The 15,983-nt window shown below is 53.4% G+C and overlaps 2 protein-coding genes across 15 annotated transcripts in view; one reads left to right on the top strand and one right to left on the bottom strand.

Annotated features, from left to right (window-relative positions):
• The window catches only part of KYAT1 (kynurenine aminotransferase 1), a 48,119-nt gene extending 41,421 nt beyond the window's left edge, over positions 1–6,698 (bottom strand). Inside the window, exon 1 of one of the 12 annotated variants that reach the window (XM_034929225.3) lies at positions 6,581–6,698. Coding sequence is in view for 1 of the 12 variants with exons in the window: in XM_034929226.3 (XP_034785117.2) it covers positions 6,077–6,237 (161 nt within the window). In the remaining 11 variants the exon portion in view is untranslated. Of the gene's footprint in view, positions 1–6,070; positions 6,278–6,580 lie in introns of those variants that run through there. The other 11 variants (XM_034929230.3, XM_034929231.3, XM_063594152.1 and 8 more) reach the window with 11 other exon arrangements.
• The window catches only part of LRRC8A (leucine rich repeat containing 8 VRAC subunit A), a 35,896-nt gene continuing 26,202 nt past the window's right edge, over positions 6,290–15,983 (top strand). The window contains exons 1-2 of one of the 3 annotated variants that reach the window (XM_034929222.3): positions 6,290–6,424; positions 10,195–10,301. The gene's annotated coding sequence lies outside the window, so the exon portion shown is untranslated. Of the gene's footprint in view, positions 6,425–6,806; positions 7,084–7,285; positions 9,569–10,194; positions 10,302–15,983 lie in introns of those variants that run through there. The other 2 variants (XM_003822343.5, XM_014346304.4) reach the window with 2 other exon arrangements.

Below are 15,983 nucleotides of genomic sequence, written 5' to 3'. Positions count from 1 at the left end.
CACACACCTCTATCAGCCTGGGCAGCTACTGGCCATTTGCTTGACCCGAAGGCAGTGGATGACCCCTGGGCCCATGGAATGCATCACTGATGCATTCCAGGGGCTGATGTCAATAACCCAGGGGCTGATGTCAGCTATGCCACTGTCCCCCAACCCCCATTGGACCAGCTCTGCCCAGAAGCCTGTGGTGACGCTGGACAAAGTCCAAAGCCTCCTCAGCCTGGCCTTTGGAGCTGGCTGGAATCCAGGCTTGGCAGCCTCCACCTTCCCTCCCTTTACTCTTTTTTTATTTTAGAGATAGGGTCTCACTTTGTCACCTAGGAGCCTTGAACTCCTGAGCTCAAGCGATCCTCCTGCCTCAGCCACCTGAGTATCTGGGACTATAGGTGCATGCCCCAATCCCCAGCTCAAATCCTTTGCTTTAAAAAAAAAAAAAAAAATAGAGACAGGGTCTCCCTATGTTACCCAGGCTGGTCTTGAACTCCTGGGCTCAAGTGATCCTCCGGTCTTGGCCTCCTGAAGTCCTGGGATTACAGCTTGGATTATAGGCATGAGACACCACACCCAGTCATCCTTTGTTCTTTTTTTTTTTTTTTCTGTTTTTGAGACAGAGTCTGGCTCTGTCGCCCAGGCTGGAGTGCAGTGGCGTGATCTCGGCTAACTGGAAGCTCCACCTCCCGGGTTCACGCCACTCTCCTGCCTCAGCCTCCCGAGTAGCTGGGACTACAGGCGCCCGCCACCATGCCCTGCTAATTTTTTTTTGTATTTTTAGTAGAGACAGGGTTTCACCATGTTAGCCAGGATGGTCTCCATCTCCTGACCTCGTGATCTGCCTGCCTCGGCCTCCCAAATTGCTGAGATTACAGGCATGAGCCACGGCACCCGGCCTTTTTTTTTTCTTGAGATAGAGCCTCTCTCTTCACTCTGTCACCCAGGCTGGAGTGCAGTGGTACAATCTTGGCTCACTGCAACCCCCACCTGCCGGGTTCAAGTGATTCTCCTGCCTCAGCCTCCCGAGTAGCCGGGATTACAGGTGCACGCCACCACGCCCAGCTGATTTATTTTTATTTTTATTTTTTTGAGATGGAGTCTCACTCTTTCACCCAGGCTGGAGTGTAATGGCATGATCTCGGCTCACTGCAACCTCCGCCTCCCGGGTTCAAGTGATTCTCCTGCCTCAGCCTCCCGAGTAGCTGGGATTACAGGCACCCACCATCAAGCTCGGCTAATTTTTGTATTTTTGTAGAGATGGGGTTTCACCATGTTGGCCAGGCTGGTCTTGAACTTCTGGCCTCTGGTGATCTGCCTGCCTTGACCTCCCAAATTGCTGGAATTACAGGTGTGAACCACCGTGCCCAGCCACCCTTTGCTTTTGAATAAATGTTGCCCATCTTCACTCAAGCTGTTTCCCCTGCCTGGCATACCCTCCAATCCAAAATCCCTGGCAGGGCCTAGCCCCACCTGTACCTCCTCTCTGAAGCCTCTGTGTCCACCCAGGCCCTTTGCTGAACTCAGAAAGCACCTACCCGTGCCTGACCCTCTCCCCCAACCCCGTGCTAAATTCTGTAATCCTCATCACAGCTGATTAGGATGGTATTATTTACTCTATTTTGCTCAAAAGGAGAACAAGGAAAACTCACTCAGCCTAGAGAGCTCCAGCTGTGATTCAAACCCTGGTTTGCCTATTTCCAAAGTCCAAATCCTGTCCCGCGAAATCTCCTCTCAGGCGGGTGCTAGGGCTGACAGGAGACCACCAGGCCCTTGGGGACAGGAGCCATGTCTTGTCCAACTTCACCTTGCATGGCTGCTTACAAGGGCAGGCGAGGTGACCATGCCTTCCCAGGCTGGCCCCACGTCACATCACTCAAGTCAATTACGACATTCGGTTTCGGAGCTTCTCAATAGGGGCACACTTAGAATTTGAGATGAGTCAGTTCTTCACTGGGGAGAGCTATCTGGAGCCTTGAAGGATGTTTAGCATCCCTGGGCTTAAAATGCCAGGAGACTCCCAGTTACTGAGACAACACACATCGTGGCACCTCTAGAGAAGGGGTACAGAACTGGGGATACCATGCCCAGGAAGACCAGTCTAGTGCATGAATAACCACAGAAGACCAAACCTTGGACTTGGATCAAATAGTCCCAGCTCCACCATAAACTAGCTATGGGACCTTGATCATGCCAGGCCACAGCCTCTTGGGGGCTCAGCTTCCTCATCTGTACAATGAAGGTGACAAGAATCCACAGAGAATATACTGTGGGTCCTGGCTCACAGCCACTTGTCAATGACAACAAGCTATTAACTTTTTTTTTTTTTTTTGAGACAGTCTTGCTCTATTGCCCAGGCTGGAGTGCAGTGGCACAATCTTGGCTCACTGCAACCTCCGCCTCCCAGTTTCAAGCGATTCTTGTACCTCAGCCTCCAGAGTAGCTGGGACCACAGGCACATGCCACCCATCCAGCTAATTTTTGTATTTTTGATAGAGATGGGGTTTTACCACGTTGCCCAGGTTGGTCTTGAACTCCTGAGCTCAAGCGATAGTCCCACCTCGGCCTTCCAAATTGCTGGGATTATAGGCATGAACCACCACACCCAGTCAACAAGCTATTAACATTTAAACCTACCAGGCTTTCCATAAAATTAGTAACCAAGCAAAATGAAAAATCTCTTATTATATAATGAATCCAAATTTTTTTTGATAGAAAAAAACCAGAATTCCCTGAAGACAAATGTTTGGTGACAATTTGTTGAGCCAATGTTTTCCTGGAGAGAACAGCCTGTCTGAGGAGATCTAACAATTGCGTCACTCAGACACAGTCCCCCTGGGCTTAGGAATTGGCAGAGGAGAGAGAAATGACTTCTGGAGTCCAGACTGCAGGTTTACAGGCTGGAGGGGTTGGTGGAAGACCTGAGTGAGACAAACAGTAGGTATCTCACCACTTATTCCTCCTGGCACAGGACCCAGATTCAAAAACCACAATCTCACTCCCATACATTAAAGGAACACACAACAGATAGGCAGATAGCCTCGCAGGAGCCTTGGAGGAGGTGGCATCAGCTTTACAGGTGGGGAAACTGAGGCTTGGAGAGGGGAAATGACTTACTCCAAGTCCCAGAAAAGCATCAGGAGGCCCCCAGCTGCAAGCTGGGGAATGAGGGCATAGGATGAGCATTTTAGAAATTATGCCGGGAGGCCGGGCGCGGTGGCTCACGCCTGTAATCCCAGCACTTTGGGAGGCCGAGGTGGGCGGATCACAAGGTCAGGAGATCGAGACCATCCTGGCTAACACAGTGAAACCCTGTCTCTACTAAAAATACAAAAAATTAGCCAGGCGTGGTGGCAGGTGCCTGTAGTCCCAGCTACTTGGGAGGCTGAGGCAGGAGAATGGAGTGAACCCGGGAGGTGGAGCTTGCAGTGAGCCGAGATTGCACCACTGCACTCCAGCCTGGGCGACAGAGTGAGACTCCGTCTCAGAAAAAAAAAAAAAAAAGGAATTATGCAGGGAACTGGCAGTGCCATCCACGAGTGGGATGTGGCCCCAGGTCTGTTCTGGCAGGAGTTACAGTGACTGCCTCGTGGCTGCGAACGCTCCTGCATTCCTTTATCGCCCCCAGCTGGATTATAAAATCAGGCGCCCTACTCTTTGGAGCTTGGAGAGGTTAGTGTGGCGTTCTGGTGGTTGGCACCTAATGGAGGCATTCTCCGGGAGGAAAGATTCCTGCTGAAGCCAGACTGAATGGGTCTAACTTGTATATTCTCCAATCCTGTTGGTCACCCTCAGTTTCTTAGTGGACACCAAGGCCAAGTCCAGGGTAGGAGCCCATCTCTCTTTGAGTCTCCAGCCTCATCATTTCTCCTTCTGGACATCCTAGTTTCCAGTCACATTGAAAGTCCCTTCCTTGGAGAAGCCCCTTCTGACTCCACCCGGGCTAAGCCATGTGTCCCCTCCCAGGCGGTCCCAAGACCTGGGCTTCCGCCCTCAAAGTACTCAGCACGGGGGCGCTCAACTCCAAGGGCAGGAACTATGTGCTTGACCTGTTCTCCACCAGATCCTCAGCCTCTGGCAGCTCACCCAGCACAGAGTAGGTCCCCCAAGCATTAGCGCAGATGATCCTGGGAAGCTAAGGGAGAGGCCTGGGAGCCCAACAGCCTTCCTAGGGAGGAAGGGAGACCTGTAGGAGCCCCCTTCTGGCAACTTTCTTAATCTCTCTGTGCCTCACTTACTTATCTGTAAAATGAGACTTATCTGCGTGTAAAATACAAAGTATAATACGTGTGAACATTCACTGTCTACAACTGTGGTTCTGGTTGTTCATTTTACAGGCGGGGACATGGAGGCCCACGGAGTACCTGGCAGGCCCACAGTCCACAGGTTGGAAAGAGGTGCCCAAGCCCTGGACTTTAAGCCTGGGCTCTGACCTTCAACGTTTGCTTTTCACACCACACATCATGTCAATAAATAGTTACTGGATGCCTGTTGTGTGCCAGGCCCCAAGACGGGTGTTGCGTGACTGACAACAGAAAAAGCTTCTCAGTGGCGAGGGATAAGCTAGATCATGGGCCTTAGTGTAAATCGCCCAGGGTTCAAATTCCAGCTTCTCCACTTCCTGGCTATGATTTTTTTTTTTTTTTAGACGGAGTCTTGCTCTGTTGCCCAGGCTGAAGTGCAGTGGCCCAATCTCAGCTCACTGCAAGCTCTGCCTCCCAGGTTCACGCCATTCTCCTGCCTCGGCCTCCCGAGTAGCTGGGACCACAGTCGCTCGCCACCACGCCCGGCTAATTTTTTTGTATTTTTAGTAGAGACGGGGTTTCACCGTGTTAGCCAGGATGGTCTCGATCTGCTGACCTCGTGATCCGCCCGCCTCAGCCTCCCAAAGTGCTGGGATTACAGGCGTGAACCACCGCGCCCGGCCCTGGCTATGATATTGCTAAGTTTCCTGACCTCTCTAAGGTTCTTTTCTCTTCTATTAGAAGGGAAAAATAAGACCTCCCAACAGAAGTGAAACTAGGCATTGGCTTAACACGTGATGGATGGGAGCCATGACTATCTTCATCATCTTATTTTTAATTATCTATCTGTGCACATGGTAGTAAATTTCTCGCCCTGGCCCAGGTACCCAGGACCCCAGTTCTGTCGGAGACAACCGCAATTAACAACTTCTTGTGCATCTTATCAGACAGCTGGCGCGCACACCCGCAGATACCCCCACCCTCAGGCGTCCTTCTACGCAAAGATGGATAGCACCCATCAACGCTGTTTTTTCTTTTTTTAGACGGAGTCTCGCTCTGTCGCCCAGGCTGGAGTGCAGCGGCGCGATCTCGGCTCACTGCAAGCTCCACCTCCCGAGTTCATGCCATTCTCCTGCCTCAGCCTCCAGAGTAGCTGGGACTACAGGCGCCCACCACCATGCCCGGCTAATTTTTTTGTATTTTTAGTAGAGATGGGGTTTCACCAAGTTAGCCAGGATGGTCTCGATCTCCTGACCTCGTGATCCGCCCGCCTCGGCCTCCCAAAGTGCTGGGATTACAGGCGTGAGCCACCGCAACCGGCCCAACGCTGTTTTTACTGTTGTTTCCTTTTTTAACCTAAGGTATCTTAGAAGTCACCCTACATTAGTGCATATTAAACATTGTTCGTCTTAATGGCTGCACAGTATTCCACTGTATGGATTATTTTTTAATTTGGTTGCCGTTACTGTTATCAGCCAGGGAATTTGCGAGGACCCAGGGGGATTTATGGAGCTGCAGAGTTGGAGTCTGGGGACCCAGTTCCAACCCCAGATCTGTCCAGAATTCCGTTGTCTCGGGTATCATCTCCACCGGCGCGGTCGTGGGAGGGGGATTTGGGTGCAGACAGGACCAGCCCCAGTGTCCGAGCGAGAATCAGCGAGCAGCACGCGCAGTTGATTCCCGCGGGCGGCTCAATCATTCTGTGCAGCCACTCCGTTATACTTAGTAGCATCAAACTCATTAAGCACTCTAGCACAACCAAGCTCGGAACCGTTAGCCGACCCTCCCAGCCTCGGCACCTGACCTTGGGGCAGTGGCGCTCCGACACAGCTACTCACCCTCACCTGGGCCGCTTCACCCCTCGTTCCCAAGTACACCCCGTAGGTTGCAGCAGTCCCTGTCCCTTTAAGGGGGCCGAGCCCGGCTCCGCTACTTCCGCCCCGAAGCAGCAGGGCGCTAGCGCGGAGGCGAGAGCGGGAGAAAGCGCCGCTAGAGTTCTCCTCATAAAGATGGCGACGCCCTGGCCGCCGCGTTCGCGCCCGGCGGTGACGTCACTTCCGGGGCGGAGGAGGCTGAGTGGTGCAGTGAGGGACAAACAAAAGGAGGCGCCGGAGCAGCGCTGCGGCCGGCGGCGGGACGGAGCGGCCGGGGCCTGGGGCTGCCTGCCGGGCGGCCGGGCGCGGCGAGCCCAGGTGAGTGGACGGGGTGGGGAAAGGGGCGCGAGCTGTCACCTCTCGAAACCCACTTACACACGCCCTCGGCCAGCTGCCCGGCCTGGGGCGCCCGGGGCATCTGGGGCTCTGTCTCCGGGCCGGCCCCCTGGGGACCTCCCGCGGTGTTCGGCCTACCTCTGGGCTCCCCAGTGCCCGGAGTCTCCGGGGCACCACCCTCTCGCCGGCTCCGCGGCGCGCGAGCCCCCTCCCAGGCACCCCTGTGCCTCCTTGTGCTTCAGAAACCAGGAGTTTCCGCCTCGGCTCCCCCATGTCCCCTTGTCATCCCCTGGGTCCCCCCAGATCCTCACCCCTCCACACACACTCTCCCGTTCCTAGAGGTTCCACCTCTGGGCTCTCTCCTTGCCATTTCTTTTTCAAAGATTCCCTTAGCTGTCTTCTCCTGAGTTCCTGGTCCCCTTCTCTTCCCTTGCACCCCTCCTTCCTATCGTTCCGATGGGGGCAGTGCCCTGACTTGGGGGCAGGATCCCCGGCTAGGCTCTTGGGGCCTGTCTGGGATGGGATATTTGGGAAGACCGGTCCGGAATCTAAGAACCCAGACCCTGTCCCAGTCCTGTGCATTCAGGTGGGCCCGAGGGCGAGGCGAGATCCAGTGAGGTCCAGGCCTGGTGCAGCCCTAGGTGAGCTGGATACCCAGCAAACTGAGCTCCCAGGCTGAAGGGGCATAGCTGGGGTCATGGAGTTCATGATGATTCTGCTGCTTTCGCTGACTGCTTCTTCCCCTTGATCTGGACCGGAGTGAACCGAGGTCTGCCGGTTCTCAGCTGTTGCGATTGTTGCCTTTTTTGGGAAGGAGGGATGGGTCGGGGGTTGTCTGGTAGCCGCCTCCTGATGGAGACTTGGCTGGAAGGGTGGGTGGTTCCTGGGTGAGCCACACTTCCACTGACTCCTCTTCCCCTGCCCTACCTCAGGAAGCCTTTTGAGAATGAGGTGTGGAGGGAGAGCACCTGGTAAGAGGAAGGGAACTGGGGGAGCCCGAAGTTCCCAAGGGCCTCTTCCACCTCTTCTGTTAGTAATACTCAGTAATACTCTTAACCCCTGCCAAACTGTATTCTGCCCTTTGGAGCAGACAACCTGGCAGACAGACAGGCTGTAAGAAGGGGGAGGAGATCGGCTGTTGCTGATACTTCCTGTGGAGGGGATGTGGGAGTGGGAGTTTGTTCAGAGAAACTGGGCAGTGCTGATTGCTCAGTCTCACTGGTGTTGCTTCCATGAAGGTCAGGTCTTCCTCTGGCTCATGAAGTGAGGCAAGGACAGATGACCTGTGCTGGAGGAGGCTGTTGTGGACATGCCAGGGATGAGTGACTGGGTGGCTGGTCTCTGCTTCCTTGTTTTCCTGGTCTCAGGGCTTTGGCATGGGGTCTGATGCCCTCTGCCTTCTAGGGACCATAGGGTACAGAGCAGGGGGTGCAGGGCCGGGCGTGGTGGCTCACGCCTGTAATCCCAGCACTTTGGGAGGCTGAAGTGGGCAGATCACGAGGTCAGGAGTTCGAGACCAGCCTGGCCAACATAGTGAGACCCTGTCTCTACTAAAAATACAAAAAATTAGCCAGGCATGGGGCTGCCCACCCGTAATCCCAGCTATTCGGGAGGCTGAGGCAGGAGAATTGCTTGAACCCAGGAGGCAGAGGTTGCAGTGAGCCAAGATCGCGCCATTGCACTCCAGCTTGGGCAAGAAGAGCAAAACTCCATCTCAAAAAAGAAAAAAAAAAACAGAGCAGGGAGTGCAGGAAATGTTCATGACTTCCACCCAGAACTTGACTAGATGTGGTGGTTCTCCATCCCTTAGGCACACCCACCAGGAAGCCATTTCCTTTGCAAACTCTTGAGTGACCTTTCTGGACTGTAGGGAATCCTGGGGATCACTGCCGTGGGTCAGAACTCAGGGAAGTGGCCGGACCCTGGGTTGCTGCCTGGCTTGGCCTGGACCTTGCCTGTAGGAGTTGGAGGGAAATCAGCCTGGTTCCTGACTGCCTCATCTTAGAGTAGAGCTGATTCCAGGTTTTCACATGGAGAAACTGAGGCACACACTGATGGGCCAAGACCTCTTGGAGATTCAGGTGGGATGGATGTGGGGCTCTTAGAGCCCAGCACAGTGTCTCTCCATGCCTTGACTCATTCATTCATTCATTCATTCAGCCATTCTTTAGAAGGTGCCTGTCTTGGGCCTGGGATGGCTGGGAAAACATCCCTGGCCTCCTGAGAGCTGCAGTCTGGGAGGACAGGCAAACCAGAAGACACATAAGTTCTGATATACTGTGGCCACCATATTAATAGAAATATTACAGAGGCAGCCCAGAGGAAGAAGGAATTAGCTCTGGGTGGTTGTGTAGGGGGTGGTCAGGGTATGCTTTCTGGAAGAGGAGGGACTAGAATAATTAGTGACAGGGAGTCCAGGGGCCCAAGTTCTGGACCTGGCTCTGCCATGGGCAGGTGATTGGACCACCCAGCCTCAGTGGGTGCCCCATCCTTGACAAGGAGGGTAGAGTGAGGTAGAGGTTGGCTTGGATGGCCTCTGTGCCTATATAGCTGTAGGTACTTTACTGCCTAGTCACCACCACCCCGTATGGAATTGCAGGGTTATTGACCTACCTCCCATGATGGTGGAGACCATCTTCCATGTCTGCCCTCCCAGCACAGGGCCTGGAACTTAGTCAGTATAGTAAATACCCAGTGGTAGAAATGATGGAAAAACAGCCATCCCTCCTAGATCAGTCCAGGTGTCTTTGTCTACCCCCGCCCTCCTCCTTCCTGGGTAACTCCTGCTGATCCTTTGGCTCTCTCTGGTGGCTGGGCCACTCTCCCAGCTCCTGGCTCCCTGAAACCCGTGTCGTAGTGATCACAGCTTTCCCTACCCTGCCACTCCCATGCACAGTTCTGCACAGTGTCTGGCGCATATGGAGTAGATGCTCACCGGAGGCTGGTTGACTGTCGGAGATGATGGGTGGATTTGGTGTTTAAGTTGGAGTCTGGGCAGTGGCTGGTCTCTGCCTGACCCAGCCACCCCACTGTGGCTCATCTCTTGCCACTTCCCCTCTCTGGCTCTGGATCTCGCCATGCCGAGCCCACAAGCCTTCTCCAGATGCCATGTACTCTCTCCTCCAGGTAAACATGTGCTGTTCCTCCTGCCTGGAATGCTCTTTTTCCAGCTCCTACTCTTAGGAGTCAACTCAGACAACTCCTCCTCCAGAAAGCCTTCCCTGACCCCACTAGTCTGGGTCTAGTGCTTCTCCTGGCTCCCCCGCAGCAGAGCTCTGAGCTCTCAGACCGTCGCTACTGACTTGGCACCTCCTCAGTAGACCAGGTTCTGGAGGGAGGTGCTCTGTCAGAACCTCTTTTGTCTGCCAGGCGCAGTGGCTCATGCCTGTAATCCCAATACTTTGGGAGGCCGAGGCGGGCAGATCCCTGGAGGTCAGGAGTTTGAGAGCAGCCTGGCTAACATGAGGAAACGCTGTCTCTACTAAAAATACAAAAAATTAGCCAGGCTTGGTGGTGCGCACCTGAAATCCCATCTACTCGAGAGGCTGAGGCAGGAGAATCACTTGAATGCGGGAGGCGGAGGTTGCAGTGAACCGAGATTGCACCACTATACAAAAAAAACCTCTTTTGTCACCCCAGAGCCCAGCCAAGGGCCTGCTACCAAGCAGGCTCTCAGGAAGTGCTGGTGGTGTGGCAGGTAACTGCGACAGTCACACATGTGCCTGCTGACGGCAGCTCTCGCTTCCTTGTAGGGAGGCAGCGTCCATGGAGCAAAAGGAATGCCAGGATCCTGCCCAGGCAGACGCGGGCCAGCCTCAGCACCGACAGCCGACGCGCAGATAGCAGAGCCATCCTTGGGGTAAGGACTGGGCCCCTCTCCTTCCCGGCCAGCTCCAGCTCCAGTCAAGTGCCCTTTCCAGCCTGGGGAGCAAAGGGTAGCATCTCCGTCCCCACAGTCCTTTGCTTTTCTTGCTGTAGGTCCAGGGTAGAGTGGCAGACAGCAGAATTACTCTCTTCCTCCTTCTCCCGCTGAGTAATGTGTGCTTGCCGCACTCATTGAATGCTGAGTTGTTTCATTGCAAACCTCTGTTTTTTCTCCTTCACCCCAGATCTTATCAGTCTGGGTCTTGCTAATGCAGCCTCATGACCACATTTCCCAAAAAGCGTGGACCACGTTTCCCAAGTGTGTTCCATGAGACACCAGTTTCTTCAGTCACAGTGGTTTGATAATTCCAGGAAACAAAGACTTCTTGTTATCCTTGCTGCAGGACTTATCAGAGCCTTGAATCAGAGCCGTCATCAGGATTGAGCTGATCACGATAAGGGAGCTAGCAACTCGTGTTTCCCCACACTTATTTGATCATGTAGACATCTTTGGGGACGGGGATTCCTTGGCCTGTGCTTTGGAAAACAGTTCCCAGAGGCAGGAGAGTCCCTTTAGAACATTTGGAGGATTAAATATGTTGACATAGAGCAGGCAGTTGGCAGAGTGCATGTCCTAGAAGGTGGTCCCGAGTCATAGCTGGTGTGTGTATAGACGGCTGTGTAATTTGCCAAACATACTCAGGTCGGTGATCTCATTTGACCATTTGAGGATGCTTAGGCAGTGGCCATTATCTCCAGTTTACAGATGTGGAAACTGAGAATCAGAGTGAGGAAGCAGCTTGCCCAGACTCATCTGTAAAGAAGGCAAGGACATGCGGCTTGAATCCAGACCCTGGAATCCTGGGCCAGGGTCTTCTGTTGTCTGCCCTGAGGCCTTCCTGCCTCTATCTCTCACCTCAGTTTTTTGTGTGAAGGAAGGCCTGAGTCTCCCAGCCTGGATTTTAAAAGAAATAGTAATTTTTTTTTGTAATTACCAACATAGTTGTATATTCATTATATGTTTTTATACTGTTTGGCTATTTTTTGGGGACAGGGTCTCACTCTGTTGCCCAGGCTGGAGTGCAGTGGCACCATCATGACTCACTGCAGCCTCGATCTCCAAGGCTCCAGCGATCCTCCTGCCTCAGCCTCCCAACTAGCTGGGACTGCAGGTGTGCACTACTGTGCCCAGCTAATTTTATTTATTTATTTATTATGGAGATAGAGCCTCTCTACATTGCCCAGGCTGGTCTCGAACTCCTGGGTTCAAGAGATGCTCCTGCCTTGGCCTCCTAAAGTGCTGGGATTATGGGTGTGAGCCACCATGCCAGACCTGTTTGGATCTTTAATGTCATCTAGGAAATGAGTCTCTGCTGATTCTCATCTTCAGAGGTGTGAATGGGAAGGGGTATATTCTTCCACATCTATTGTTACCATTTGCTTATTTTTATAAAAATCTGGTCATGTTTGAGTTGCTGATTCACAGTTTGCTTTTGTTTCATATAATGATATCCCCCGGACCTCTTTTTTTTTTGAGATGGAGTCTTTGTCACCCAGGCTGGAGTGCAGTGGCACAATCTCAGCTCACTGCAAGCTCCGCCTCCCGGGTTCACTCCATTCTCCTGCCTCAGCCTCCCGAGTAGCTGGGACTACAGGCGCCCGCCACCACGCCTGGCTAATTTTTTTTGTATTTTTAGTAGAGACGGGGTTTCACCATGTTAGCCAGGATGGTCTTGATCTCCTGACCTTGTGATCCGCCGCCTTGGCCTCCCAAAGTGCTGGGATTATAGGCATGAGCCACTGCTCCCGGCTCCCCTGGACCTCTTTCCCATGCAAGAGGTAGATAGAGCTGTGTGTGGTCCTGGCAGAATGCACACCCTTGAGCCCCCCTGGCCCCTCCCCCTCACATGCTGGGAGTTTTGAGCTGTTTGGGCATTTACAGCAGCAGAGGGAGGTCGGAAGTGCCTGGTGTGTGATTGTGTCAACTCTCCTGTTTATGGGATAAGGTCAGCCAACTCCTGGCTCTGCCCTGTAGGAGTTTCCTGTTGGTTTTGAGGAACTCTGTACCCTGGAGAGAGGGGAGGCCTGAGCTGTAGTCTTTCATGCTGGGCAGCGCTGAGCAGGAAGCAGCAGGTCCTGCTTGTCAGATCATAATTCCTCCTTTTTGCCAAGGATGGTGTGGAATGAACCGCATGGGCCGGCCTGAGGGGTTTTGGCCTCCACCCACCACCTGGGTTCAGGGGACACACATGAATCAAGCTGAGACAAATTGAGTCTGAGCCATTGTTCTCCTGAGCCCAGCCCTTCCTGGGGATAGGAAGGGACAGGCAGACCCTGACTCAGTTTACCCTTGCTGTATCTGGAGGAAGTGTTGGTTGTGGTCCTTTTGGCATGCTCCTTTCAAGTTTTAGTTCTGAGAGTGGGCAGGTGAGGAGCAGGAGGAGGGCCCACCCTGCCACCTGGGTCCAAAGATGCTCTCTTTTGGGGTATAGCTGACCTCAGGAAGGGTTTGGGCAAGGAGAGCATACAGGCATGGCAGCCTCGTTTTGCGGGGCTGCGAGAGCGTCTGGCAGGATCGCGCTGGGAGTGAGGTCTGTGCCAGAGCTCCTGACATCTCACCTGTGTTTCTCAGGCTCACTGTCCTGTCGCTTTCCCTCCCCCACGTCACTTCCTCCGTTCTTCCCCAGGAGTCTCTTTTCTCTCCCATACACTGCTTGGGAGAGAGCTGCAGAGCTGGCCCCTCCACAGATGGTGCTCAGCGTCTCTGGCTTCTCCTTCCTGCAGTAGCACCTTCACAGTCCGTGGTCATTCTCAGCACCATGTCTCAGTGCTGAGCCACAGGCTGGGATGCTGCACGCATTTGCCCATCTTACCTTCGCCACAGCCTTGCGTGTGAGGTTGCTTTACCATTTTACAGACCAAGCCCCAGAGGGATGAGGTCTCTGGCCCAAAGTTATACAGTGTACATGTGGCAAAGCCAGGACTTGAACCCAGGTTGGTATGGCTTGGCAGCTGGGGCTCTTTCTACTTCACCCTCCATTACCCTCTTTTCTCAGGTTCCCAGGCTTTTGGGGGCCTTCAAAGTCACCTGGAAGCTTGTCTAAAATGCTGTTCTCCTGGGCCCACCACCACAGACCTGCAGAGTCTGCCCTGGAAGGTTGGCCCCAGGAATCTGAACTTTGAAGATGCTTCCCCAGCAGTTGTGAGGCTGGTGGGCTACAAACAATGCTGAGAAACACTGACCGGATGCCATTCTTTCAGCCTTAGTCCCAGTTGTCTACCGCAGAACTCATGCCCTTGGTGTGGAAGCAGGGCTGAGCTCCCCACAGGACTGGGACTGGACAGGTTTTTTTGTTGTTGTTTAATTAATTAATTAATTATTTTGAGACGGAGTGTTGCTCTCTCGCCCAGGCTGGAGTGCAGTGGCACAATCTTGCTCACTGCAACCTCCACCTCCCAGGTTCAAGCTATTCTCCTGCCTCAGCCTCCCGAGTAGCTGGGACTACAGGTGCCTGCCACCATGCCCAGCTAATTTTTGTATTTTTAGTAGAGACGGGGTGTCACCATATTGGCCATGGCTGGTCTCGATCTCCTGACCTTGTGATCCACCCACCTTGTTCTCCAAAGTTCCGGGACTACAGCCGTGAGCCACTGCGCCTGGCCAATTTTTTAAATTTAATTTTACTTTTTTGAGATGGAATCCTGCTCTGTTGCCCAGACTGGAGTGCAATGGTGCCATCTTGGCTCATTGCAGCCTCTGCCTCCTGGGTTCAAGCGATTCTCCTGTCTCAGCCTCCCAAGTAGCTGGGATTACAGATGTGCACCACCACGCCTGGCTAATTTTTGTATTTTTAGTAGAGACGGGGTTTCACCTTGTTGGTCAGGCTGGTCTCGAACTCCTGACCTCAGGTGATCCACCCACCTCGGCCTCCCAAAGTGCTGGGATTACAGGTGTGAGCCACCACACCTGGCCAGACAGTTGTTTTTTAGTGGCTTCATTGTGTGTGTGTGTGTGTGTGTGTGTGTGTGTGTGTGTGTGTGTATGCTGGGAAGGCGAGGGGCTTAACCTTCCCTCCTCAAGGACGTGTGGGGCTGAGGTTTCTAGAAGGGCTTTTACTCCCAGCCACAAATGTTCCCTGCTATCTTCCAGATGCGTTTCTGTTGCGTCTTGCATCTTGCAGCAAGTTTGTCTACATCTAAATGTCTCTTGAGGGCTTAAAACCTCAAAATTAAATTGCTTGCTGCAATCTAAGCCTCACGCCTAGAGCAGTGTTCCAGTGGAGTAAAAGTGGCTGTAAAATTCCATAGCTTTCACGTGCCACCTGGACGCCGTCAGAGTGCCACTGCCAAACCTGCGCCCTCTGACGGGCAGCATGACAAACGCACTGACCAGCAGCGGGGGCGGTGGGCGGGAATCCTGGCCCTGAAGGGACACCTCGCATCTCCCAGCTGACTCCATGAGTCAGGATCCCTGGGGGTAGCCCCCTTCCATCCCAGAGAGTCGGGTACCAGGCAGCTCACCCTCTGTCAGACCCCCCAGTCCTCCCCCTGGCTCACCTAGGGCTTGGCCAGTGCCCAGTCCCCTGGGATCTCAGCAGAAGATGCGTCTGCTGCCTCTCTAGGGTACTGGTGGCCACATTTCATAACCTGTCTAAGAAGGCAGTGCTGGTATTCATAACAGGTTAAGACCTGTAAACCGTGTGTGGCTGTGACTCCATGTGCAAATATGAGCCAACAAACGTTGGCTGGACGTGGCGGTTCCCACCAGTAATCCCAGCACTTTGGGAGGCTGAGGTGGAGGATTGCTTGAGCCCAGGAGTTCCAGACCAGCCTGGGCAACATAGTGACCTGTCTCTACAAAAATAAAAAAAAATTAGTCCGGGCACAGTGGCTCAGCACTTTGGGAGGCTGAGGCAGGTGGATCACCTGAGGTCAGGAGTTCAAGACCAGCCTAGCCAACATGGTGAAACCCCGTTTCTACTAAAAAATACAAAAATCAGCCCGGTATGGTGACATGCACCTGTAATCCCAGCTACTTGGGAGGCTGAGGCAGGAGAATCACTTGAACCTGGGAGGCGAAGGTTGCAGTGAGCCGAGATTGTGCCACTGCACTTTAGCCTGGTGACAGAGTGAGATCCCGTCTAAAAAAAAAAAATTAGCCAGGTGTGGTGGCATGTGCATGTAGTTCCAGCTACTTAGAGGTTGAGACTGGAGGACTGCTTGAACCCAGGAGTTCCAGACCAGCCTGGGCAACATAACAACCTATCTCTACAAAAAATTTTTAAAAATAGCCAGGTGTGGTGGCACATGCCTGTAGTTTCAGCTACTCGGAGGCTGAGGCTGGAGGATCGCTTGAGCCAAGGAGTTCAAAGTTGCAGTGAGTCATGATCGCACCATTGTGCTCCAGCCTCGGCGACAGTGCAAGATCCTGTCTCAAAAAAAATAAAACGGCCTGCCTTCTAGGCCCTTCTGCCCCCAGGGCCCAGACCCAACACTGCCTTCTGGCCCTAAACCCAGGGCTAGGCTCCCTTCCAGAGCTTCCTTATAGCGGTACCCGTGAGACCAGAGGCATCTGAGTATGGCCTGATGGGGTTCCCTGTAGAGCCCTGTTTTCCATGTACCCCCTAAGGAAAAGAGTATCTTGTCTCAAGAAGTATCTTCAAGGGCCTGGGTCCCA

Source organism: Pan paniscus, chromosome 11 (assembly GCF_029289425.2).
Source record: "Pan paniscus chromosome 11, NHGRI_mPanPan1-v2.0_pri, whole genome shotgun sequence".
NCBI lineage: Eukaryota > Metazoa > Chordata > Mammalia > Primates > Hominidae > Pan > Pan paniscus.
This window is presented reverse-complemented; position numbering and strand designations above follow the sequence as displayed.